The sequence below is a fragment of the Trichogramma pretiosum genome, unplaced genomic scaffold (genome assembly GCF_000599845.2).
Source record: "Trichogramma pretiosum strain Unisexual culture from Peru unplaced genomic scaffold, Tpre_2.0 scaffold47, whole genome shotgun sequence".
In the NCBI taxonomy this organism is placed as follows: Eukaryota; Metazoa; Arthropoda; class Insecta; order Hymenoptera; family Trichogrammatidae; genus Trichogramma; species Trichogramma pretiosum.
The window spans coordinates 896,117-922,791 of NW_019640859.1; the positions used below are offsets into that span (position 1 = coordinate 896,117).

A 26,675-nucleotide genomic window follows, 5' to 3' on the forward strand; every position below is an offset into this window, starting at 1 on the left:
GAGAGACGAACAAGACGATGGGCTAATGTGTCTGCAAGCACGCGACGATTTATATCATATATATTTATGTACATTAAGAAACACTAACACTTGAAATCGAGAAGCTCGATATATGACAGCTCAAGAGATTTTGGGCATACCAGATCGCTGAAACGTGCCGTATTACGTATTTTACCTTCAAGTGCGCGATTGCGAGACAACCGCGATCGTTGTTTTTATAATCGGAAATTAATTTCCGTGCGAACGACCGTAAACGGAGGTCGCGCTATATCGTGACATTTTTCTATCGAAGTGTTGAAACGCGGGCATTAGCCGAAAAATCGTCCAACGTCAATGGCTAATTAACACGTCATTCCTGCGGGCGCTTTCGTCGAGCTATACGCTCAATATCGTAAAAACAGTGGTGGCGGCGCCCCCCTGAAGTATGAGCTTTTTTACGACTCGGACGAATGTGTGGACGAAATGTGTGTATAAAAAATCGTTACAAAGAGAACTCGTGTTTCGCACGTTCTTCGCTTGTGTATAACACGTAAACAATACGATGCGAAGCAACGCGATGGAACAAGCGTGCGATGGCAAAATATTTTCTTTTGCTTATATGCAGAAATAAATATTGGTAAAAATGTATTTGTGACTCCGATTGATATTTCTCGCGACACTTGAAAGAAATGCAACTTTCCCACCCTACAATGGCTTGTAATAATGCTTATTCTAAGAAAACATATTTAGCGAGCACACAGCTCTACGATCATCTTAATCTCTCACATCTGGAAAAAATCATTTTTACCGGGAAATTCTATCGATAAATTATTTTCTGCGTGCGTATCAAATTGACTCAAATAAAAAAGCTCAAACACTGTACGTGCTAACGAAGTACACGAGGTTAGCTCGCGGAGGGCATAATAAATTATCCATTACAGCCCCAACGTATTGTTGCACGCGGTATATCTCACGTACATATAAACGAGGAATCCATATCGTTTTCATTGTCGCTGCACGTACAAAAGCGATTCATCACCCTTAAATTATTTCATATGGACGATATACAAACGCGCAGCGCAGATAATAATTTGCCTTATTAGTCTCATTCTTCAGCTGAACCGAATAAAAAATACTGCTGCTGCTGCTGCCGCCACGGTGGCCCATCCACGCGCAAACGAAAACAATGAACGTCACACGGACGCCCATGAGCAGCAGCTATACATACGCACACAGGCCGAAAATTATTATATTTTGCATCGTGCTCCAGCATACTAATTTGTATGTGTAGCTGACAACAGGCGCCGGCCCTTCTGCGATGCTCTCTCGTACTCAGTGTACGTCGCGTTATATTATATATACGAGCTTCAACGAAGACCGAGCGTTTCTCGATTGCTCGAAATTACACTTGGGACGCTCATGTGTGTGTGTGCGCGCGAGTGTATTATATTATTATACGTAGTGCGTGACACGCGCGGGCTCACAGACCTGATTGATTGATTGCCACCAATATATGATATAGAGGCACACATACCGCGCGTTCGATACTCCAGAGAGAAATTACGAGGACAAAGCTTTTCACCCGAGTTTTCTCCCTATACGATGTGTGTATATGAAGGTACGCGTCGAGAGATTAGCGCGAGATTATCTCGCGTGTGTGCGTGGGAGCCACGAGCAGCGGCGCAGTTGGAAAGTCGTTGAATCTCGCGCGCCTTGGACGATATATTATCGTGCGAAACGGCGCGAAAATGAGTTTTAAAGCGCTGTGTAAGCGTGACCATCATTAGCGACGTTGAATGATGATTTTCTAAGGAGATTTGGATTTCTTCGCGACTGCAGTATACTGACACGAGCTTTTCGTCGTATTACATACACGCGCATATATCCGCGAGTGAATTGGCGAGAATACGTTTTCATGCTCGTGAGTCTTACCTTCGTGTTAATGTTTCACCCCGTCATGACCGCGTGCGCGGTGTACTAATTGAAAAATGATTTTTTAAATCCCAGTCTGCTAGTCGTCGTCGTGTTATTCAAGATATTCGAGCATTTTTTACTTCGAGGTTTACGAACGTCTGAAGAACGGCGGCCAATACATCAGCAAGATGATTTTCCTAAAAATGAGATAATTCTTATTTTTATGAATAAAAGGGAAAGAAAAATTCTTAGATGGTTTCTTTTAATTATACTTTAGTGTCGTGTTCAACAAATAAAATATTTGGTTGCTAAATAATATCAGGTGTCGATGAACGCGTTCGAACACGGCACATCTCATTTTGTGTTGTGCCAATACGTGTTTACAAATTATTGGTTACGCTCTTGGCTCAACTTAAGTTGACAAGACATGAGTAAGAGAAGCCAGTGTTGATTTTCGTTCGTTTAGTATGGGAAATAATCTTGAATGGAGCAAAAGTATTAAAATCGTATATTCTGAATTTTTCTTTGTGCGGAAAATCATGAGCAACGAAGTCTATGAAGCGAGCAACAATAATGATTTCGAACAAATAGATCAGCATGGCAAAGTCGACTTAAAGAGTCTACGAAAAAAGTTCAATTGGGAGAACAGAGATGAGCGATACGATTTTCTTGAACAATTCTACGATTTGATCGGTGTTTGGAATAGCGATGAATATCCAGATTTCCGTGATATTTTTCGGACGGAAGAAATTAATTGGCTCTTTACAGAGGATGTACACATCGTCAACTTAAGCCATGAAAACGATGGCTCTATCATCAAGTTTGCGATCAAAACAGGCTACAAGGACGAGCCCGATGTTGGTAAAGACGGCAAGCCATCGTTACTTCGCACCACAGCAGTGCATCATGCGGCTCAATACAAGCTCGGTGACTGGGATGATGTGGTCAATGAGCTTTTTAAAATATACGACAGATTCGACGTGAATTACACAGACGAGTCTGGCCTCACACATTTTCATGTGGCTTGCATGGTTAACTGCAAAAATGTCGTCGAAAAATTTCTCGAGCTTGGCCAGGATCCTAATTGTCTGTGGCAAAAAACTGGTGATTCGCCGCTACACTTGGCTCTGAACAATACCTGCCCCGAGGTGGTCGAGTTACTGCTGAAACACGGCGCCGATCCGAATTTGGCTAACAACGACGGATCTACATCTGTACACTAGACTGTCCGTTATTTCCCGAATTGCTCCAATCCTCGCTCTCACCCCTTGAAAGTTCATCATTTGGCTCACAATGAAAGAAAATCACTGTCCGACTGCGACTTATTAACTCTAGATAGTGCCACACGCGTCAGCTTTTTTCCCATTTAAATAACATGGGAAAATTTAAAAAAAATGTAAATTGAAGTTTTAAATCACTTAAAATCGCTAAACCTTGGGTTTAGCGACGGTTTTCACTTCCTGGTACACCCATAATGAGTAACCAATACTTACGGGAACCCTCCGAAAAGAATTTTGGATTTTGCACACACGATATACTCAAAAAATGAAGAAAAACAGCATGTTGGCGTGGTTTTTCGATATTTTACAGCAAAACTAAGCATGAACGATCATTTTAAATATATTCACGTCAAAGTTGAGATCAAGACCTTTAATTTGAGGGTAATAAAACCTATTTACGTTCATTAGAACCAAAGTTACAGGCGTTTGAAGTTTCATTGAAAAATCAGGTATCGATTCTCGTCCGGCCGCCCAAACGCGCGACTCGCGGCTCGCTGTAATCGCAACTCGTACAAATGACCATGTAATTAAACTAGAAAAATAATTAAAAATATGATTTTTATGCGTTTTTTTCTCAGCTTTCACGTGGTGTAGTCGGATTTTTCGATAATTTACTCGTTCACTAGGAAAAATAGGAAATAAATGTTCAAGTCCATTTTTTCGTACGAAAATGAAAATTATCGAAAAATCCGACTACACCACGTGAAAGCTGAGAAAAAAACGCATAAAAATCATATTTTTAATTATTTTTCTAGTTTAATTACATGGTCATTTGTACGAGTTGCGATTACAGCGAGCCGCGAGTCGCGCGTTTGGGCGGCCGGACGAGAATCGATACCTGATTTTTCAATGAAACTTCAAACGCCTGTAACTTTGGTTCTAATGAACGTAAATAGGTTTTATTACCCTCAAATTAAAGGTCTTGATCTCAACTTTGACGTGAATATATTTAAAATGATCGTTCATGCTTAGTTTTGCTGTAAAATATCGAAAAACCACGCCAACATGCTGTTTTTCTTCATTTTTTGAGTATATCGTGTGTGCAAAATCCAAAATTCTTTTCGGAGGGTTCCCGTAAGTATTGGTTACTCATTATGGGTGTACCAGGAAGTGAAAACCGTCGCTAAACCCAAGGTTTAGCGATTTTAAGTGGTTTAAAACTTCAATTTACATTTTTTTTAAATTTTCCCATGTTATTTAAATGGGAAAAAAGCTGACGCGTGTGGCACTATCTAGAGTTAATTAATCGCGGTCGGACAGTGATTTTCTTTCATTGTGAGCCAAATGATGAACTTTCAAGGGGTGAGAGCGAGGATTGGAGCAATTCGGGAAATAACGGACAGTCTACTGTACACATTTTTAAGATGAACTGGGACGGTGCCATGGCGAAGATGTTATTTGAGTTTAGCAACGACAAATATCATCCGATACAGATCGACGCTCTGGACAAGAAGGGTCGGACACCACTGCAATTGGCCGTGGCGAATATCGTGCCGGATATGATCTGTTTTCTGTTGGATCATGGTGCCAATCTGTCTAATTTCATTTTTCCTAAAGAGAGTGACTTCGTTGATGAGTTTAAAATGTATGGGACCGGATCGGATTGGCGTCATTTTCTAAAAGAGTTAACATCCGACATGTTTGACACGATCCAGTGCCTACAGAAAATAGGATATGAATTTGACCAGAGTGACGTCTTAACAATAATGAAAATATTCGCCAAGTATGAATTGTTCAAGAAGTCAGAAAATGTCGATGAACGTTTGAGCAAGGACGAACAGTTCGTTAAGTGGGCAAAAAATGTGATACTGAGTTCGAGTCTTTCGTTTTACGACTTGATGCAATTGCGACCAGAAAGAGCAGAGAAATTATTCACGCTTCAGGACTATTTAAAGGTCAGATCAAGTGGTAGACATCAGATTTTTGGTTCAGAGCTTTGGCAGGCGTGTACTACGCATTTGAGTGAGATACAGTTCAGAAGATTTTTCCGGCGCTGGACGCTAGAATTTTTTTTGACACTGACTCACTGCCAACTGCCAATTCTCTGCTGTGAAATAATCATGGGAAAGCTGATGAACGAAGACTTGTGGCGTATTTGTTTGGCGGCTACAGGTCAAAGCTTGGAATAGCTTTTTCATTTTCGAATTTAGATAATGCAAAAAAGTGAAAATATCTACTACAAGGCTCGCGAATACTTATAAATATTTACGAATGTAAAAAACATAAAAATTCAAAACTTTAAGCTTCGATGCATGTATTAGTATAATAAAAATAATAGTAATAATGCTTTAACAGTTCTCATAACTTTTGAAAAATTCTTTGAACTCTTACATTTTTCAACTTGAATCAAAGCTTAAATTTTACTTTTTCCACTATTCTGGGTAAATATTCTGATAAATTATTTTATCTCGACAAAAAAACGACAACATTTTTTTAAATAATTAATAATAGTAAAGGAAGCAAAATGAAAAACTGCAGAAAAATCTCTGCAACTAAATTGAAACCAGAAAAAAGTCGAAAACTTGGCGAATTCGATTGCCGCAGAAGTGTATATAGCGCGCGCAAATACACGGTGCTATATTTCTCTCTGCAAAATTGTCAGGCTGAAATTTGTTGAATTCACACACACTCACACACATCCCTGCACGCTGTGCGCGGAAGCAAGTTTTAACTCGAATATCTTGCCGAAGGAAAACCGATCACGTCCCCGGAATATCAATAGTGACGCGCTCTTCTAGAGCTGCAGTACAGTATGTGCACGCAGCTTCGTCGGCCAATCGCGAATTTTCGTGCATTTTTTCTTCATTTTTCTCTCCACTTTTATCTACTCTGTGCGTGGTATTGGTTATGTGTATCTGGCCGTGCGTTATTACACTCGATTCCGTACGATGTACGCGCGATTTTTTCTCCATTATACACGTTTCGAACGTGTTTCAAATTATTCGCTTTTATATTTATACGTAGGCGTTCGCTTTATTATACGCGAAATATTTAAACTACTATGTACGCAGAATTGCATTTTTCGTACGCGCGGTCGTATCCTATAATCGATAAATAGATGCGTTCGGAATGTTCACCACAAAAGATAAAAACGATTTAATTATTACCTTTACAGTGAAGGTTATTAAATTTTTCAATACATTAAATGATTATTTGATCGTTCGATGTATCTTTCTCTTTCTCTCTGATTCCAATTCAATTTGAATAAAAAGGAAAAAAGGAAAATGATATCCAAAACGTGCAGCTCCGTGGAAAAATACCTCTATGGAATAAAAAGAAAAGTAGAAAATAAGGCAATCACGGGGTTGGCTGTCGTCGTCGCTGTCGCGTGTCCGTTTTGTCGAGCGAGAGAGAAAACGAAGAAAAAAGAATAAAAAAATTCGGTGCTCGCTCAGCTCGAGATGTCGCAAAATAATTAAGTGGAAATCTTGTGACAGCTACTTATTTATTCGTCGTATATACATGTATATCTTGCGCGCTTATACGGTATCTCTCCAAAGTCTCCTTACGTTGCTTCCTTTTTTTCCTTGAAATTAAGCTCAATACTTTTGCCCACGTCTAGGTACTTACTATTTCGTTTCGCCTATGTAGGAGAGACGTTATATATACGTTTATAAAACGAGCTGTGGGGGCTGGATACAGACGAACATCAGCGTCGGCGGCGGCGGCAACTCGTGGAGATATTTTCCAGGATTTTCGCTTGCTCCATCGCTTCACGGAACGCTCTAAGTACACCCTCGGGACAAATCCGCACTCACTGCTGCCTACAACTGCTTACTGCTACTGCTGCTACTGGCGCGCGCGTGAAAATCGTTGTTCACTAATTTTCCCGCCGACCGAAAATCTCGATTCGCGACTTTCTTCCTTTTATTTTTTTTTTATTTTTCTCCATGCAAAAGCCAACGACGATGAGACGACAAATACGCCTCTAGAGCCTTTTATTGCCTTGGAGAGAGATATCTCTCGCGTACTACTCTAATGTGTTCGAGTTATACCCCCTGAAGTACGTATATAACTCGCGAGAAAAAAAGTATAAAAGCGGCTAATTCTGCTTCACGTGTAAACGACACTTTTTGGCTTGCACTTCTCGATATGCGGCAAATTTATGGGTAAATGGCCCGTCGCTGCTGTGTTGGACGCAACTCGATCGTTCTCGGAGTCGTAGGAATTTACAGGCCAGCGCAAAACGCGTTCGTCATCTCGCAATCGCGGGTCTTGGGTGCGTACTGCGCGTACAGCAGCGTGCATTTATAAATATACCGAGCGCAGATGCCCATTGCTCTTTATTATTCGTGCAAAGTACTGCACTGCACTGCCTCATAAATCGGAGCCAAATTAAAGCTGCCTCCTCTTCTCGCGGAGATTCTCGATCTCATTATATTGCTCGCATCTCACGCATTACGTAGGTATATCGGCTTTCGCGATGATCTCGCGCGTCCCGTTCGTATTATTTTATACATATGAAAAGGAGGGAATTAAAAATTAGCATTGGAAAAACGCCGCGCACATACGTTTAAAAACCACCACGAGAATATAAAATTTAAAATTTACGATTCGATAAGATAATCGCGCGCGAGCTCGTCTTATTGCCAAACTAGGAGATTTCCCTATCGCACGCGCGCACGTTATATACCTGGTACGCGAAATAGAGTCAGAGAGATGCAGCACCGTCTCGAGCTATATTCCCGAAGCGCCTCAATAAAATATATCGCGGATGATGATTTTCAACGATAACCGGGCGCGATATAGATAATACACGCTGCACATTTGCATACGTACGCTTCCGCTCGAGCGTCCGTACAGTCCGTATGCATACTTGAATTTATAAATCGCATCGAAATCATCGCGCGTAATACATTTATAAAACATATAATACGGATTCGCGCATGCACATAGTGTATGAAGCGAGAGCTGCGCGCGAGTCAGATCTCCGCGGCAGCATCGTCGCGAATTTGCCAATCACCGCGGCTTTATTCATAAATATAGATAAGCGGCTTCGAATGCGCAGTGCGTGTTTGTATATTAGATGTATATTTTAGCGAGCATTCAATGATACGTAAAACCTCGATGTGCAGCGCCGGCGGCAATACTCATCGATCACCCAACAAATCGACGTCGATTTCATCGCGTTCGCGGTAACGACGACGACGATGTGACTACCACGACCACGACACGATGCAGCGACATCGACTTCATGGTTTTAATATCGCTCTCATCTATAATTCATATTTTCTATATATATATTTCACGTATATTATATGCGCACCAATGTGTGCCGATGTATACCGCATAGAAATATTATACAAATACGGTGTGCGAATGAATTTTAGTCGAGCTCGATGCAGCATCGCATCGCATAAATATACGTGAGTATAGAACGAGTTCGGGTTCAGGCGATCACACCTGCACGCGCCGGTCCACCTACGCGCTTGCCATTTATTTATATATATTATAACAGGCCGTGAAAAACCAGATTCGATGTATCTCTTTTGCGGCCGGTACTTATCTCTCGCTCTCTGTATACACAACGTGCTGGAGAATATATAGCAGTGTTCAGCTTCAAATGCTCGTTATGATGGTGAAAAATCCGCACTGCAGCGTACGTGTGTGCACACGTTGATTCGGATCGATGCTTGCGTTTGTTTTTTGTTGTTGTTTTTTTTTTCATCGCGGTCAAGAAGCGTCTGCATTTATCGTTAAATAAATATTTTCGTCTATATCCGAACGATCTCAAGTGGGTTATTGTATCGCTCCTCGACCGCTTCGCATTATATACCGTATAGCTCTCGAATCGACTAAAAAAACTGCGGGGTCATTGCTCTAATAAGTTCGAGTTAATATCACTTTTATCGTACCCACGAATTCTTCATTTCTTTTGTACTTGGACTCAACGCGAATCGTTGACTGTATAAAAAATAAAAAATAAAAGTACGTATCATGGCGCGCGTATCGCGAGGTATATCTTTCAAACTACGACTATGAGCTGATTCTATTGGCCAATCGCACAACAAAATATATAAGCTCTTCGTCTTTACAGTTCGATTCTCAATGAATTCGGAGCTGCGTGCGCGCGCGACTGACCGAGTCAAATAAAGGACCGAATCGCCGCAACAAAGGACCTCGCAGCGGGGCGTATTGAGACTGATTTACTTTATATATAAACATGGCACCGAGATAGACGTCCCATGGGATGTGTACGCATCGTGGCGTAAGGCCGCGGTATATATACCTCGACGAATTTTCTTTTGAGTTCAAAGCACACGCCTACTACTTGACGATACAGAAATGCCCGCCTGCAAACAAACACAGAGAGAGACCTTTGCTCGACGCGACAACAGCAGCAGCTCAATCGGGTCTTTTTTTTTAAATACTTATATAGCAGGGCAAGTTCGAGGTGACACTATAACCACCCGAATATCTTAGTCTGCCGAGGCAATGACTGCTGGAGGTGGTGATACGACGAGAATACACAACGAATCTGCGTCTGTCGTCGGATAGTCGCGAGACGCGACCGATTGGCTCGTGAGCTTCTCGGACCAAGTTCCTTATACACGTCGCATCCGAGAAACGAACTCGTTAGCTACGGTCTGCTTCTATGTATACATTATGGCATCGCGGACCCTTTATTGGGCGCAAGCTCGCTTTAATGGACAAGTCAAACTTTAACCAGTCTCGCGTAGCGCACCAACGCTTATATATAGTATCTTGTGTCTCTCCCAAAATGACGACGTTAAATTCGAGTGCCTCGATCGCCGCGTGGCGCTACGCTTTGTATGTAGAGCGTGGATGCAATTGGATGCATCTCAAACGTTGGAGCGCGGGTTTTTCATGGTTAGCCAGTCGTTAATTGGATTCATCCGAGACAGATAATAATTTTCAGAATTTAAATTATCGACTCGCCGTGTAACGATTACGTACGATCGACGGAGGAAAATTTGCCGCGTTCGCAAGCAGGACTGTCGATATTTTTGATTTTTTTATTTAAAAAGATTTTGCCGCTTACGAGTTTGTACCACACGCATCATAGATCTTGAAATTATTATCTCTCCCAAGACGCAGAGTTCGAAGTCGCTGCTTACATAGCACGCGTAAGTTTGCATTTAATCGATTTCGGAATCCTCGCGCGAGCTGAGCGAGCGAGAGAGAGAAAGTCTCTTGATCGCACAAAGCGCAAAAGTCGCAGCCGCAGTGCCAGTTCGGCCGCGCGCGGAGACTTCCAACGGGAGTATGGTGCATATTAATCCTCGCGAGTGTACGTACGCATGGTTTAATAAGCCGAACGCCGGGGTCGAAAGCGTATATGCAATAATTTTCTCGAGGCTCGTTAAGATATTAGTCTGACGCAAATATTTGTACACATACTCGCGTACACATGCACGCATATATTCTTCTGCGTCAACTATCAACTTCATGATGATATATTTCCACCTGGTGCTACCAGGTGTTTCCGTCCTTACCTGACGAAGTCGTCTGCGAGTCAATATTTTTACCTGGTTCTCCGAGCTTGCTCTATTATAAGTATAAAAATAGAAGCTTTATACCTCGAAGTAACGACAGTTATGTTATTCTATATTTTCGAATTTAACCGCTAGATGTCATAATCGATTCCGAACGAGAAAAAGTAACCATATAGTAACAATATATATTTTGAAAGGCCCATTGTAAAAGCGATAACTAAATTTACTTATGTAATGTAGCCGAAATGCATGTCGATTAATGTGGCACTGTCCTGCCGTGAATCTATATTCACGAAAAAAAAATTCTATTCGTACTCAAGAACTTTCATCCTCGTAAATAGTACCTACGATGTGTACATAAAGCGCACATCATACAGGTACCACGAGTATAAATTCGGCCTGATTAATAAATTCGATACGTATCGTATACGTACGATGTGCTTTAACGGTACGAAGCAATCACTCGACCTTTATCCTCCTTAATTTTTCTCTCGTTCGATTCTCTCTCCCATTACCGTTCGCTCGATTCAAGGTACTGAAAAAATCGCTTCAACATTGTTACCTTGACAAATGAAGACGATTTTTTTCGAGAGTACAGAAAGGAGATCTGCTCTCTCTCTCTCTTATCTGCTGATATCCTCTATTTGTATTGCTGAAAAGAAAAACGTGCCTATATGGATGTCGTACGAATACGAACGCAACACACTCATGGACATAAATCGAACGGCTAATCTCGAAGCTTTGCTCAATCGCACACGCAGGATCGTAACAAATACATCGGATTTGGCAAGTTGAAGCGTACATTATATGCATATTCCGCAGCGCTCGATCGACTATCTAGCCTTACGCAAAAGTAATCGCTTATTTCGAAAGCCAAGGGATCGCGATGAAAAATTCGAATTCGATTCCAAATATATTCTACCGTATCTTATACGTGCAATCGAAGTTACTGCGTCGCTGCGACGCGGCGCGCGCGCGAGAGTCAGCGATTAAATTACGAATTCCAATGTAGAAAAGGCGCCATTATACCGGGAGAAGCTAAGCTGGATTTTTAACGATTCTTGCTCCGATAAAAACTGCACAACCGATTGATGAAGTGTCCGCGGTTGGCGATCATGTGTGCAGGTGTGTGCGGATGGTATAACAGGTCAGCGCGCCCGACATAAATAAGTAACGCGCCGCGCACGAACGAAAGACTGTCGCGGCTCGCGGGGAAATATATTTATTCCTTCTCTTTATTTTTCTCCGATATGCGCGTATTCGCCTATAGGCTGGACCGCGAGCGCCCGAGCTTTGATCGATAACTCGAGAGTCGAGCTTCGAGTACACGCTCTTTCTCTTCCTGCGCAGCTCGAGCGGAAAAGCCACAACAGCGGATAGGATAGTCGACTCCGTCGTACATGTACTTACAGTTTACGTGTATATATATTGAAGCTGCTGCGGTCGCCAAAAAGGTCAATCCGTTTGATCCTATCACGCATACGCGTTGTGTATGTGTGTACAGCAAAGGGAAATGGCCGACGCTCATCACTTTGTTGTAGGTGGTTTTTATTATGCGAAATGATTCGTTCTTGCGTCGTCTACGTCATCGAAATCTTACTTCGACTTATATAATGATGCTACTTGCAGATTTACAGATAAAGGTACTCGCCATCTAGTGGTGTAGACCTAAAGTGATTTATTCATTATATTTAGGTTATATGAATTTATTATTTTTAACGTATAACTTGTGTAAGGTATACTGTCAAAAACAATTCAATTCTCGGTTATATATTTTAAAACATTTTCAATGTTCATTTTTTTATCATTAGGCCATTACAAATGTTGAGCACGTTATAATCCTACTGTGCATTACTAATGTAAATTCAACTTCAAATCCACCCTTTGAAGAAGCTGCGACTCTTATAAAAAATCAGATAAAAAACCTAATTACTAATGAAATTGTTTTCTTTTTTCACTTTTCACACGACGAATAAAGTATCTGATCTATCGCAATTTGTTTCGCCTGTATATGGATTTGGTGCACATAACCGATTGCAAAGTAGATTGCGACAACGACGACGATGGTGGATGTATTGCGTGCCAACTCGACTCGTATAAATGTAATATTTTTTCGCGCGCGAAACATTTTTATCGCTTCGTGCTTTTTTGTGATCGAATAATACAGGTTATAACCCCCGCAACAGAGGGAACGGTACACATATCAATTACAAAGACACCATCTTTCTTACCGCGCACAACACTGTAATACGAATAATGCATAAGCGATATATCGCACATTTTCGAGATTAACGGACTCCTCTGCATTCTGTGTCGCACTTATATCAGATCGGACTTGAGGAGGAGAAAAAATTATATATGCGCGAGCGAGCTCTCCGCTCGTTTGTTTTATTCCTTCTTGGAAAATGCAGCCTCCACAGTAATCGTAATCGTTGTTGTTTATTTTTTTGTTTCAGGTACGTTCAATAAAGTGATTGATAATTTCTCCATCTATCTGATGATGCAGTGCCTTCGGCTGATGCTGATTCTGCCGTTGGGTAAAAGAAAAGCGTATATATTATGAAGACACTAAGATCCAGCATGGAAATGAGATGAGTAATTCGCAATGGCTAATGAAGCCTAGCAGTCAGTTTAACAATACAAGCACTTCATTCCGAGTCGTTCGAGTTAATGATCGCTCGTTTACTCTCTCTCTCTCTCTCTCTCTCTCTTTTATATTATAGTTAGGTGTAATCGCGCGCTGCACGCGAAAAAGTGTGTCAACAGATATGGCTCAATTAATCACTTTTGCGTGTTTTTTTTTGCTGTTGCTGCCACTGCTGTCGCTGAAAGAAGTGACTGTCTGTTCCGCGCGCGCTGTTCAAATATCATAAATATTCGCTCGCTCGCGCGCGCGCACGCTATTAGCATTGAAAGTTCTATATAATACAGCCGCGAAGGTTGCATACGACATGCTCTTTCTCCCGCGCACGAACATCCTGTACATTATATGGACTCTCTCTCGCCTCTGTGGGCCAAATGATTTACAGGACGTTTCGCTATGCGCTCGTTAAAATGCCAGTGTATATGGCTATGTGATTCGCCCTCTTTGGCTTTCTTCCTTTTTGAGAGCGGCGGCGGCGGCAGCAGCAGCAGCTTTTCTGTTCCGATTGGCGTTTTTTCGATCCAGAGCTATTATACTTCGACGTGAGAGCATATGGTTTAATACGAGTGCAATTGCGAGAAGATGCGCTCGCAATCAGTTCGCCGTCCACAGAGAATATAACCCTCGATGTACGCGCGATTGTATAATTCGAGGCTCGTTTATTTACATATCGATGCACGCGCGCAAGTGCACAAAACGATAATTCAACTTTTGCCTCGGACCAATGAAATATATATTATATTTGCTGTACTGCTGCTGCCGCTGCCAGTGGCTGTATATACTCTGCTGTAAGAACGGCGCGGAGAAAATGAGTTGCATCATTATAGGCAGTTAACGTTATAAATCGCAGCCATGGAAACCTATGCGCACCGTGTATAGGCTGCAGCTCGAGCATTACTCGTTTTCTTATACGCGCATACGTAGTCTCGTAATAATCCTTTAACTGCAAAAAATAAAAAATCGCATTTCGATTGCTCTTGCGAGCTTTTCCATATTACATTCGCGCAGCAGCGCGCGTATATAAGTACGATTAAAATCGTGTTTGGTTTTTTTTTCGTCGTGCGTTTCTATCGCGCGCGCGCGCGCGAGCTCGTGTAAGCATTCGTACACCTGTCAATTGATGCCTGATACATTTGTCAATACCGCGCGATATGCAAAGTGTTCGTACGCGTCTATCGCGTTTATGTTATACGCGATAATACATATATATGAATTGTGACTATGGACGCACGAGATGTATTACTCGCGCGAATAATTAGTTTCGGATGATTAAAGATCGCTTCTTGCGCATATGAAGCTCCGTCGTGCGCAATCGTCGTGTCGCGTTTACTCGAATATCGCGGTGTGCCTGCGAGTTGACTATATTACATATATACGGATGCACGTATACGTAGCGCGAGAGACTCGGTGCACCTTATAACGCGCATTATGTAGTATATATAGACATCGGACGAGCGGGCTAATAATGCGTGAAACTGGTTTTATAAAGCAAGAAATTTATCTCGTAGGAAAATCGGATGAGTTAAATCGTCCGGATGCTTTTATAATAAAATAATGTTCCTTGTATCAGTTTAGTTAGCCATTACTCACGCGGAGAGATCATCGGAGTTTTTCACGTATATATGCGCCCTTTGCATCGCTCATCGTAATCTTGCGTTTTGGTCTAGTTTGTCGTTTGTATCCAAATGCTGAGCTCGAAATGCGATTCGCGCTCTGTTATACATTTTTACAAAAATAATGTAAAAGTGAGGCAATTAATTTTCTAAATTAGAAATTTAAAGCATTGAACTTAAATTCGTTGAATTAAATTCATCATGAGTTAAGTAAACAAAAAGTCAAATTCAGTTTTTTCCAAACCGTACTTATACAATTATCTTAACTTTGCCACTTGCATGTTTACAAATAAAGGTGCTCGCCCTCTAGTGGTTGAGTCCGGCTTTAATTAAAACTAGCGACGTACCTCGCTCGCTCGGCAAGGCAAACATGCATTTCTCAGCATCTCTTATAATATATCTCGCTCAAAACTTTTTTCTGTGAATCTGCAAGTCGCGTAAATGTAATATGTTTCACGTCACTTATGTACTGTTCCATTTGAAAAAAAAACTCGGCTTACGTAAGTCTTAAACTGTCGCGGTAACGAATTTTTCTTATTGTTCTTTAAGGAACATTGGCTCTGCTCTGCTATTCTTTTTCGAATACATGCGCACTTTTGGAAATCTGCGCGAGACCGGCTAGCTACGCGAAATTAATCTCCACGAGCGAGCATATACGAGCGAGCTGCAAAAGCATAAGAAGAGCTCGAGATATGTACGAAGAGAGGAAGAAAAAGCCGAGTCCTTAAGGAGGAAGAGATTAAAGGACATCGTCTTCGTCGTCGCCGTGCAACGAGAGGAAAGGGTCAGGGCCGCGTGGCTTCATAAATCATTCGATATATATACTGTACTCTCTCTCTCTCTCTCTCTTCCTCTTTCTCTTTCGAGTGAGTGCGATCAGCTATCTGGGGAATCGCGATGAGATATAAAGGCGCTCGCTCTCTACGCTATATACAGCAGGGGAGGTGTAACTGAAAGTGCTCCGCGTGTATGCCGTTGCTGCTGCTGCGAGCGCTGATTTATGTGGCATTAGCTCGCCTTATTACTTAACTGCGTTTTAGATGGATGTACGCGATCTCTCGGGCTTCTATATACTAGCCATTATAATATATACGCGAATAGTTGGCTCGCGCTCTCGAGCTGGACTTTACCTATATAAATATCTAAGCAAAGTCAAATAAGCCATAAATATAGGATATAAATATGTAAGTGGTCTTTTGTGCACCAACAGTATGTAACGTTCTTTGTAGGGATCATCAATCGCCCGCGCGCGAGCTATGTAGCTTAAACCAGAGACCCCCCCAAGTGGAGCTCTAGCTGTGATCCTTCGTGGCAGGAAGGACTCGACACTATAATAGGCAAAAAAGGAGAACGAGGCGGAGCGAGAGAAGGAAGAGCGACAAATGTGCCGAAAAATGAATGAATCCTGCATTTGATTTTATCTATCTCCGCGTATGCTCGACGAAAAACCGCTCGAATTTATATTCCCTCATTTCCCTTCCCTCCCCTTCCCTCCTTCTTACATTCGCGACACATTAACTTTTCCATTACCAACGATTTTAAATCCACCTAATTTTCTTCCTCGCTTCATTTCCAACTTGCTGCGCGCATGCGAAACGTTTCTCTCGCTCGCTCGAGCTTTTCCTCGATTTTGTACGGCGCAATGGAAATTACGCATAAGTCACCGCGGAGAATTCGCGTTTCGCGTCTCTCTTTTGCGCGCAAACCCGAGGAATATAGCGGTCTAGTTTAGTCCCTTGAAAAATACCTGATTCGCACGGAGCCAATTTCAGATTCTGAGCCATTAAACAAAGCGAGAAACGCCTTATACATGCTAACCGACATGTGTCTGTGTGTGCATGCGTGCGTGCGTGCCCCTCGTTGGAATACGTTTTTCTACCATTACCATCGGTGCGTTCTCAAGTTTTTTGGAAGATTCCACTCGCCTATTTCGAACAAAATGTTCTTGTTATTTTTTACTGCTCTCTTTATTGAGTTCAATTTTTAGTTTTTTACATTCATAAAAATGTATGGTGCATTAAATTCATCTCTTTTTTTGTTCTTAAATTTCTAACGAGATTTTATACTTTTTTCGAGGCGTGCAACATACGTGCGTGGGCGTGCAACGTTACACGTATTCAATCAACTTAAATTTCGTCGTTTCAACACCGTTAATAAATATTTTTTTCGCCATCAGCCCCTCAATCATTTTGCGCGTCTATAGACACGTGTTGGATGGAAAAACGGCGAGTGTCAAACGTCGTGGATTTTGATGGATCGAACGCGCGGCACAACTCAGCACACACATAGTACAGTGCATTTGAGCGATTAAATTGCCATAGCAGAGAGAAAGAGGAGAGAGAGAGAAAGAGCGAGAGACAGAGTAAGAGCTAAACCCCGAGCCCGAAGCATTGAATTTTTATGTGTTCATGACAGTGGGGGTCGCGGAGAAAAGTTCAAAAACTCCTTTAAAGCGTGCGCGCTCGTACAAACGGATGAATATTTTGAAACTCGTATTATATTGCTTGATTTTCGAGTTATATACTATCGATGAAAAATAATCAATCCTCGCCGCTGTCGATTTTCTCATTAATACTCGCGCTGCAGTGTCATTGATAATGCGCTATAGGTGCGACTAAGATTGACAAATTTAGAAAAAAATCGTTTTTTTTAGCTTAGCGTAAAAAATTGGTTAAAAACGATTTTCTCACTGACGTCACGTTAGACACTTCCAGAGCGTAATACCTATCTCAGCAGCAGGCCAAAAGTATGAATAATTCTGACTAATTAACTCGTCAGTCTAGCAATTACACAGCACAGAGACAATTCTGAGACTAAGACTGTCTCCGTAAAGCGACTCGTGACGTTTTTCCTTTTCAAAAGATAAATTCCCGGTTGCTCATCGTTAAATACCACGACAAATACATTCGGTTGAGTACGGAACCCGCACTGACAAAACAATGCATTTATACTATCTGGCGCGCTTTGCGTTCGTTCGTTTAGGCAGCGATAATTTATTTTGAAGTCTGCGAGCTCATTTGCTTTAATTACGTTCGATGTTGGATCCTTCCTTTTTTTTTGCTAATTTGTTCGAGATTTCCTTGTAATTAGTAGTGGTACAAATTCTTTTCTGCCTATATACACGAGCCTGCGCGAGAGACTCATGGAGAATTTTTCGGGGGCGCTGGCGCGTGAAATAAAAGCATTTGAAATTAAAATAGCTTCATCAAGGTGGTATAGCAGCATCTACTAGCTTTTTTTTCTTTTGCTTCTTCTTTCTCGTCTTCTTTTCTTTTTTTTTAAACTCGAGTCGCTCCGAAACAGGCTGAAATTTTGCCAGGAAATTGCTATTTAATTATAAATTCGAATACGAGATCAGCGTTACGTCCACGGACAGGGTAATAAGTGAGCTTTCAAGAGACTAAACGAGGCACCTGCCAGTCCAAGAGCTAAACGATACTTTGCTTCACGCTCTTCAACGGTATATTACACGAGCGGGCAGCGGTGACGGCCAAGCACATTATATATATAGCGCACATTCGCATACATATATCCCCACATGAATCGCGAGGATAAATTTGCACTGCTGTCTTATATGTATGTATAACTTGTAATATGTTTTTTTTTTAATTTTCTTTTTTCTGACGTGTTGTAGAAGCGAGAAAACTCGTTTCTTCGCGCGTCCACGACGATACGTGTTAAATGACTACTCAATAGACAGCTCGTGCGCGTGTTAATTCATTTTTTTGCTCCTTGATCTATGAAGAGATCGTCCAATACTAATCGAGTTTTATTAATTTCCTTATCTTCGCAGCTGCGGCGCGGCTGCGTCGAATTCCGTTGCAGTGACTCGATTTGTGTCGAGTCGATCTTGCTCGATTTCTTTTTCAACGCAGTCACAGTTCCAGGTGTAAATAGACGCGGTCAATTTAAAAATAATTCGATAGAAATTAATCGACTTACTATATCTCTCGCTCTTAGGTCATCCGATTGAAAATAAAAACAACGCGACGTATAATATTCGCGCGTAGCGATGTACGGTGTGACGTCTTAAAAGCATTCGGCGACTATAAAAATGTAATAAAACACTCATAGCTGCATAGCTCGGGTATAAAGCGCTAAAAATAATCCGTCTCAATCAAAGCGCGATCATTAGCGAATCTTCGCATCAGCAAAACGCGCGCGCATCGCTATATAACATGACGACTACGACTACGACGACGACAAGCGCGCCTGCTCCGTTCTGCGAGCTAACTCTCAAAAGATCAACTCTCTCGACGAGTTTAAAGAAAACAAGAAGAACCGCGCGCGCGTCGAGGCTCGAGCTCGCAAAAATTCCTTTGTAACTATGTATCAAGCCTCAAAGGCGCGAGACGATGAATCTGCGCAAAAAAAAGGTAAACTTTTTTTTCTCCTCTCTCTCTCTCTCTCTCTCTCGAGTGTCGTAGTTTGCGCTTCGCTATCCATTTAAATGAGCTGCGAAAATATCGTGCGAACAAAAAAACAAGAAAGAAAAAAAACAGGTGAGACAATACATGCGTGTGTATAACATAAAGGAGTGCGCGCGAGTGTGAGCTTCGAGTTTATATAATGTATAGCGATCGCACCGGGGGAATTGGATGATTTTTATCGGGTCACTCGCAATGCCCGTCAATTAAAGTACAGTTCGCTTATACAGCATGTCTCGCGCCTATATACCTGCTGTATACATAAAAAAAAGCAAGGGCGGCGAAGGTGGCCTTTGAAATTCGACGCGCGCGAGCATATATAGCTCGTTGGGGGCACGGCGAGCCTTTATAATACATTATATTTTACCGGAAGACAGACGAGCTACCTCTACTGCCCGTATAAAATAAACTAATGTCATTTTAGAAGCCGACGTTAGCGAGCGCTCGCGCGACACGTGATAAGAACGCGCCGCTGCTGCACGTGTATTATATCTGTGTGTGCACATAACGTGCCGCCCTTTTAATGTATTGGCATCGATCCGCTATCGCAAACGCGCGGCTCGTGTTTTACCGTTCTCTCGATTAAAACTCTTACGTAGGGTAGAATTCGGGTGGTCTTCTCAAAATAGTTTGCGATCCAGCTCTTTCGGGCGATTGTGTTTTTTCTAATGGGTTTAAAAGCTAGTCGAAAATCGACGATCGATGGGAGGGTAAGAAAAATGTGTCGTCACTGTTTCCGAGAGGCGCAGTGCAGTCGCCGCATGTGCCTGCGCGTGTCGTGAGTAGCAAAAAAAAAACCATCGCTCGTCGTCGTCGAGAGAACAGTTCGAAGTAGCTTTAGAAAACGAGTTGGCTGCGCATCTCGCTTGCACCGAGTATAACTTAGCGGGGAAGAAAAAGAAGGTCCAAAACACTACTACTGGTGCGCTCGAGAAAACGCGAGAAAAGCTCGCTACGCTGCGCAACGATGCCGGAAAGTCTCGTCTCTCTCTTTCTCTCGACGTACACGATTTTATGTGTATAAACCTATGCTGTCCTAGAAGCCGTGTCGTGTATGCATACGCTCGTGTACGACAACTTCATCTACTTTTATACTTTTTAGTCGTTTGAGAAACTCGGTCAATATATGCAAGCGCGGCATGGCGTACTCTGCGCAGTGCGTTGGCTTTCGGCTGTACAGTATGCGGTATGGCCCCGGCGCTGTATTACTCTACTACACATGCGGGCGATCGAACTTCGATTCGATGATCGCCGCAGGGCAAAAAGTTTGGAGATCTCGTGTGCTGCTCTTTGGGATTATAACGATGAAGATATACTTCGTGATTATAAGAGTCCTAATCTATATGGCTGCTGGAGGAAATTTTGAAATCGAAGCGATTGTCAAGTTAATCGACCGCCCATTATAGAAAAACGTCCAGCGCGTTCGAATATATGCTAGTTGAAAAAGCTCTTGCTATAGAGCACCGTTATTAGACAACAAATCCGCAATGATGCGTGTGTATGCATGTGTGTCTCTCTCTCTCTCTCTCTCCTCTACTCTGACAGGGAGAAATAATATTGGCAGCCATGGAGTGAAGGACCGAACGGTATAATAAATCTTGCGGCGCGATAAGCTCTCGCGCGTATCCGTTTGACGGTATCGTGCGCGAATACACGCAGTATATATATATGCGCGAGCTCGAGTGTACACGTAATGCATACAGCAGCTAGCAGTCGGTGCGAGAAGCGGCGTAAGATCCTTCCTTGGATACTGTTCCGCTTCTGTTGCTGCTGCCGCCGCCGCCAACGCTAACGCTAACTATTTCGAAAGGGCGAGGCTGCTGCGACGTATACAACGCAAGTTTCGAGACTCTGATTGCTTCGGGCATCATAGAGCAGTTTAAGATTTACAGGATTTCCGATACAAACTCGACGTGTCGCCAAAGTTACGGATTCATTATATGCAAGCTCGAGCTGCGCATGAGAACCGTGTTATGTACTTCGGGCATTATACGCGCCGAAAAAGTCAATTTATAATCACGCGAACGATTCTGCATATATGCAAGTTTTGATGCGTATTTCATTGCAGAAAATTAATTGAACCTTTAATTATAATGCGATTTTATTATTTACACGATTACACAGCATTCGTAATTCCTGGTAGAAATATTCAACGATGACCAAAAAATGGCAATTTACCATTTCCGAAAAGAATAGACCTTAAACATGATGAGACCACTTTAAGACTTTGACACTAGGTGGCGATCTTACATTATCTGTAATCTTCAAGTGGTACAGTAAAAATATTGGTATAAGTCAAAAAAGTAATTCTTGATCAATTATTATTTCTTGCAGCAAAGTTGAGTGGGCACCATCAAAGTCCAGCCTTGGGCTGTGCGGGTACTCAAAATATTCGAGTCAGCTTGAATAAAAATGTCGGGGAGTCCCGTAGCGTTATCATGCGTAATTTGTTCTTGCAAAGAAAGAAGAGAGCAAAATTACGCGACAGGAGCTCTTCGAAGGAGCTCGCAAGAATATGTAGGTTAACTATGGGCAAAGTGCAATCGAGCTCTCAAGACAATATATACTCATTTCGCGTAACGTAATTAGGCATTTGGCACTTTGGGACGGAGGCAAGCGGGCAGAGGCGCAGGGTACAGCGGCGTCGGCGGCGGCGGGGGGAAGGACTTCGGCTGAGCTTTATAGACGCACGGTATACGTTCACGCACGCGAGCTCGAGAATCTCTGTCTTTTAACTTTGAATGGAAGTTCCATTACTGTTGGCAGTGCACGGGTACGCGCGCAAGCGGACAATCAACTTACTACTCGAGCTCTCGCTTGTTCCAGATGGGAGCAAGAGAGACGGTGTACGTTTACCTACATATATATACGCGTCAACTCGATTAAGCATTAAAACCCCGCCGAGAGCTGCTGCTGCTGCAGCAGATGCGCGTATAGTACGCATTTAACGTATAAAGTAGCGCTGCGCTAAGTAAGTTCACTTTGTGTCCTATACACGGAGTCACTTTGCCGAGAGCCGATACGTTGTCGAAGAGTCGCGCGGGCGGCACATAATGTACTTGTAACTACGATGAGAATTTATATACGCACGCGTGCATACAAGTATCTTATATGGGAGAGAGAGACAGAGAATGGTACACAACACTTTTTTCAACTGTCGAGCTCGTGCAAGCTCTAGAAAGATTTGTAAGAGCGTTTCTCGCTCGGCTAATCTTCGCCCAAAATATGAGCAGTCTTGCGATCACTTCGGGTACGAAGACACAATGGTACAATTACAAATTGGATATCTGGCATTGAACCCACCATGGTTGGCGAATCGGCTTCGATATGCGCCTTGACGACGACGACGACGACGATGTGTCTTCGACAGCTGAATAAGTCTTGCGCACACAAGACATGACAAGAGTGAAATGGAAAATTCTACCTTACCTTTGTATATCCATCGCTTTCCTTCTCCAACGATTCGGGCATACTAAATAATTTCTCCATCTCCGTGAAATTTGCTCCAAAACGATTTGCGAGCTGCGCCGTGTGCAATCGTGTTATTATTATACAGTCAGCTGGCAAAATAGCAGTCGTAGATTCTCAATCGATTCTCTCTCGCGACGACGCGACGTTGCGGGAGGACACACATTTTCGGAGCGATGCGAGTTATCGTCGTGCACGGCTGCGATATGCAGTCGAGAAGATCGAGAGGAATAGGATCCGTAAACGGATCTCTAGTGAGCACACGTGTACACGAGGATGAGCAGTTGCTCTTGGCATTGCGATGATCACGGTGCATACGATGTATATTTATACTGATGTGGATCGATTCGACGACTGAAATTGGCTGTGTGCACGAAGCTTTCGAACTTGTGACTATACGAAAATGGACATATCCGACTGATACACAGTACGAAGATTCAGTGAATGGATCTTTGACCAGACTCGAGACGGTTTTGATTGTTTTCTTCGTCGCCGTTGCAAAGGATTTACAACGTGCATATAATCATACTTTGCAGTGTGCACTTGCGAGTCCATTGTCATTGACAAAGTTTGAGTGCTTTCGCTTACACATTTACATCATAGTGCACTGTGCACCAATGGAAATCAATTAACCTTATGGCAAAATTTCGCTAAAGTGCGAGTGTGCACGTAACGCGCTCCATTAATAAACGAGTTCTCGCGCCTCTATATCTGCCGTCGAAAAAGGAAAAAGGAATGATACGCGCGTGGAGAGAGACGATAGCTCGAGGAGCTTTTATCCACCCGTAATTAGAGATTAATCGTATATAACCCCCCTTGCAGGTATATGCGTGTATCGATTGCCTTAATAATAATACTGGCAATGTAGCTCGATCGAGCGCCCTCGGTCCCGAGTCCGGAGCGATTTCTTCTCTCCTCTCTCTCTCTCTCTTTCTCTCGGCAGAGATCATATAACTACCGGTTGAGAGGTGTTATTCATTTTATTTGCCCCGGTATAGATTGCACCATTTCAGTTTCGCTCGCGTGAAAAAAATAAATAAATAAAGGTTATTCATATTATGCATAAGAATTGTAGAAACTCTATTACTTTATTCGATAAATCTCAAGTAAAAAATTTATCAGCGCAGTCCTGACCCAGTACTGGCATAAAAAAGACAAGTGTCTAATTCAAGACAACATACGTTTTTCCTGAAATGATAATTCAGACTCTTCGCGCATAAAATGGGGTGTATTGTAAATAAACTTAAAAAAATATTTTTCTGTCATTTATTTTGAAACGGAAACATTAGCGTGCTAGTCTCGGAAACATCACCGCTCAAGGGGTCGTAGGTTCGATTCCTGGCGGATACAGTTTCGGACTTTACCGAAAAGGTACTCGGCGGGAAGAGTACCTACAGGCTCCGCTGTCTTGGGGCGGGTTTTTCCTACAGGTGTACCTCTAGTGCGAATCCACTGGTACACCGTACACTGGTACAAGATTTTCCTAGCCCCTCAGGTCCCGTGACCTAGGCGAATGCGAGGCAGTTGTAGGGCCTGTAGGCTAACCTTCTAAAGGGGCCGCCTGATTGCCATATCCACATTTAAAAAAAAAAAAAAAAAAAAAAAATTATTTTGAATAAAGTATAAGTCTGTACAATAGAAATTAATAAAAAAAATGAAGAGATTTAGAATGCGTGGATTAGAATGGTATAATAATGTGTTCTTTCGAGATTTCAAGACTTTTTAAAGTAATATAACATTAGTTACTAACAGTCAATATCTCACTAAGTTGATTACATTATTTATTATTTTTCATTCAGTTGCATTTTTTTCCTTCCTTTTCTTTCCTTTAGTTTCCTTTTTCGCTACATAGATGCAAATACAATTTTTTGTGGATCCCCCAACCTAAAGCAACATTTTACTCACGCTGGGCAAAACCAAAATTTTACTTTAGGCTGGGGGATTCACAAAAAATTGTATTTGCACCTATGTAGCGAAAAAAGAAAGTCTCAGAGCACGTAATTATCAACCTCCGATGATAGAGAGCTCTGAGACTTTCCAGTTTTTTACTCCCTAGGTGCAAAATATACTATTTAAATCCATCAATAAATACGCATATGATACAAGGAAAGAAAATGAAACATGATTGTTTTGAAAGAGTATTATGTTGTAAACAACAAATTTAGAAAAGCAATTTCTTATGAAGATTGAAATGAGTGCAACGAAAAGTGATGGTTTATTCAAAAACCCCCTTATATATTCTTTGTATATAGTTTTAGAGAAATTGTTTAATTTTTCAAGCTGAATTTTACAATAAGTAAATATATTTATTAGAAATTCGTATACAATGATAATCGATAAATCGACTGAATAACAAAGTCTGTCTTTAAGCTTGTGACTCGTATTCATGTTTATATCGTACATAATAACACACAAAGCCGACAGGCAACGGTAAACCTTCGAACTAGTAATTTAAAAATATTACGCGTAAAATATATATTCGCGTCGATGCTCGTCGAGATAAGCCCAGCTTTTTGTTGTTCCTTTTTTTCTTTCGCCCTCTCGTCTTTAATACATCCAGAGCAGTTCACAACTGCGCTTGATTGAGTCGTGATCGCTCTCGCACATTGTCAAGCCTGCATATAATACTCGCTGAGAATTGGTCCTCCGTGTGAGGCGCTTCTCCTTGTCAGGGTTCATTATTTAGAGGACACTTTCGCGATACGAAAAAGTTTTATTTTCCTTTCGTTTTCGTCTCTCGTACACTATACATATTATATATAATCTTGAGAAAGCAATCAATTTAATGCTACAGCTTGATAAAAAATTCAGTTACAATGTGCCAATCGCGAAAATTGATGATCGGCTTGGCAGCGCTCGACGCGCGCGAGAGAGTGCGAAGAAAAAACGAGAATCGCGAGCAACGAAAATTGCTGGTATACGCGTGTATATTTATTAACAGCACGCAGACGCGCGGCGCAGGTACTATAACCATATTATGAAGGTGTGCAATCAAGGTCGATTTGCCGACTATGCGCGCGCTGTGCATCGGTGCAACGATACGAGCAGCCGGACGCGGCACGAGCAGTGGCATCAAACGGGGGCTGCCAGTCGCCTTTTATAATCGTTTATATACGAAGCGGAGCTCGTTTTTATATACTGCGTTAAAGAGGTGATGACGACGACGACCACTAGGGAAGGATCATCACTAGACACGCTTGGATAAGTGGCCATCCTTCAAGTGTTTTACTCGAGCGAGATCGATTCTCGTGTACGATGGCGCTTCGTCATAACTAATTCTAGCCCTTATTGTGTACCGGCCCACTTTCTGCATTCGGGTGTAAAGATTATCTGAATCTTTATCTTATCGTTATCTGAATGACCGACTGACTTTTAAAACGAGGCCTCGCGCGTACTGTATAATTTATGGCAAGCTCAGGAGTTACACGAGAAAACTGAGAAAATTGCGCGCAATGACGAAATAATTTTTACAAGTAAAGCGTCGTAAAAATGAAAAGCTTTCAAGCTTCTTACATTGTAATTACTCGTTACGATATGTGTAGTAGAAGCTCGACCGCTAGATGTCACTGTCAAATCCACAAGTAAAAATCGAATCATCAAATTTAATACAAATTTTTTATACAAATTTAATAGCAATAATTGGCTAAACCTTAGTTGTGTCAACGGCAAGTCAGCAAAAATCGCGAATTGTGATTCTGTTTCTTAAAAACCAATCGTTCGTAAACGAGACAAAAGACAAATCACATCTTCCTCTCTCTCTCTACCTCTCGTTTGCTCGTACACACTTGTAGGGTGACACATTCAAGGAACGATGCAAAACCAGCACTTTTCTTATTAAGCCATCGTCGCGGTGCAACTGCAATATAGTACCGCAGACGCGAGGGAGAGAGAGA

The 26,675-nt window shown here is 42.0% G+C and overlaps 2 protein-coding genes across 3 annotated transcripts in view; both read left to right on the top strand.

Moving 5' to 3' along the window:
- The window catches only part of LOC106654466 (netrin-1-like), a 177,765-nt gene that overhangs the window by 66,528 nt on the left and 84,562 nt on the right, over positions 1 to 26,675 (top strand). The gene's annotated exons all lie outside the window — the stretch shown is intronic.
- LOC111694682 lies at positions 2,258 to 5,355 on the top strand. 2 transcript variants are annotated; one of them, XM_023463646.1, is made up of 2 exons: positions 2,258 to 3,113; positions 4,529 to 5,355. In XM_023463646.1, the coding sequence occupies exons 1-2, from the start codon at positions 2,361 to 2,363 to the stop codon at positions 5,300 to 5,302; spliced, it is 1,527 nt and encodes a 508-aa protein (XP_023319414.1). In that variant the 5' UTR covers positions 2,258 to 2,360; the 3' UTR covers positions 5,303 to 5,355. The 2 variants fall into 2 exon arrangements, with proteins under 2 accessions (XP_023319414.1, XP_023319415.1); XM_023463647.1 differs by having other exon boundaries at positions 2,258 to 3,105; positions 4,521 to 5,355.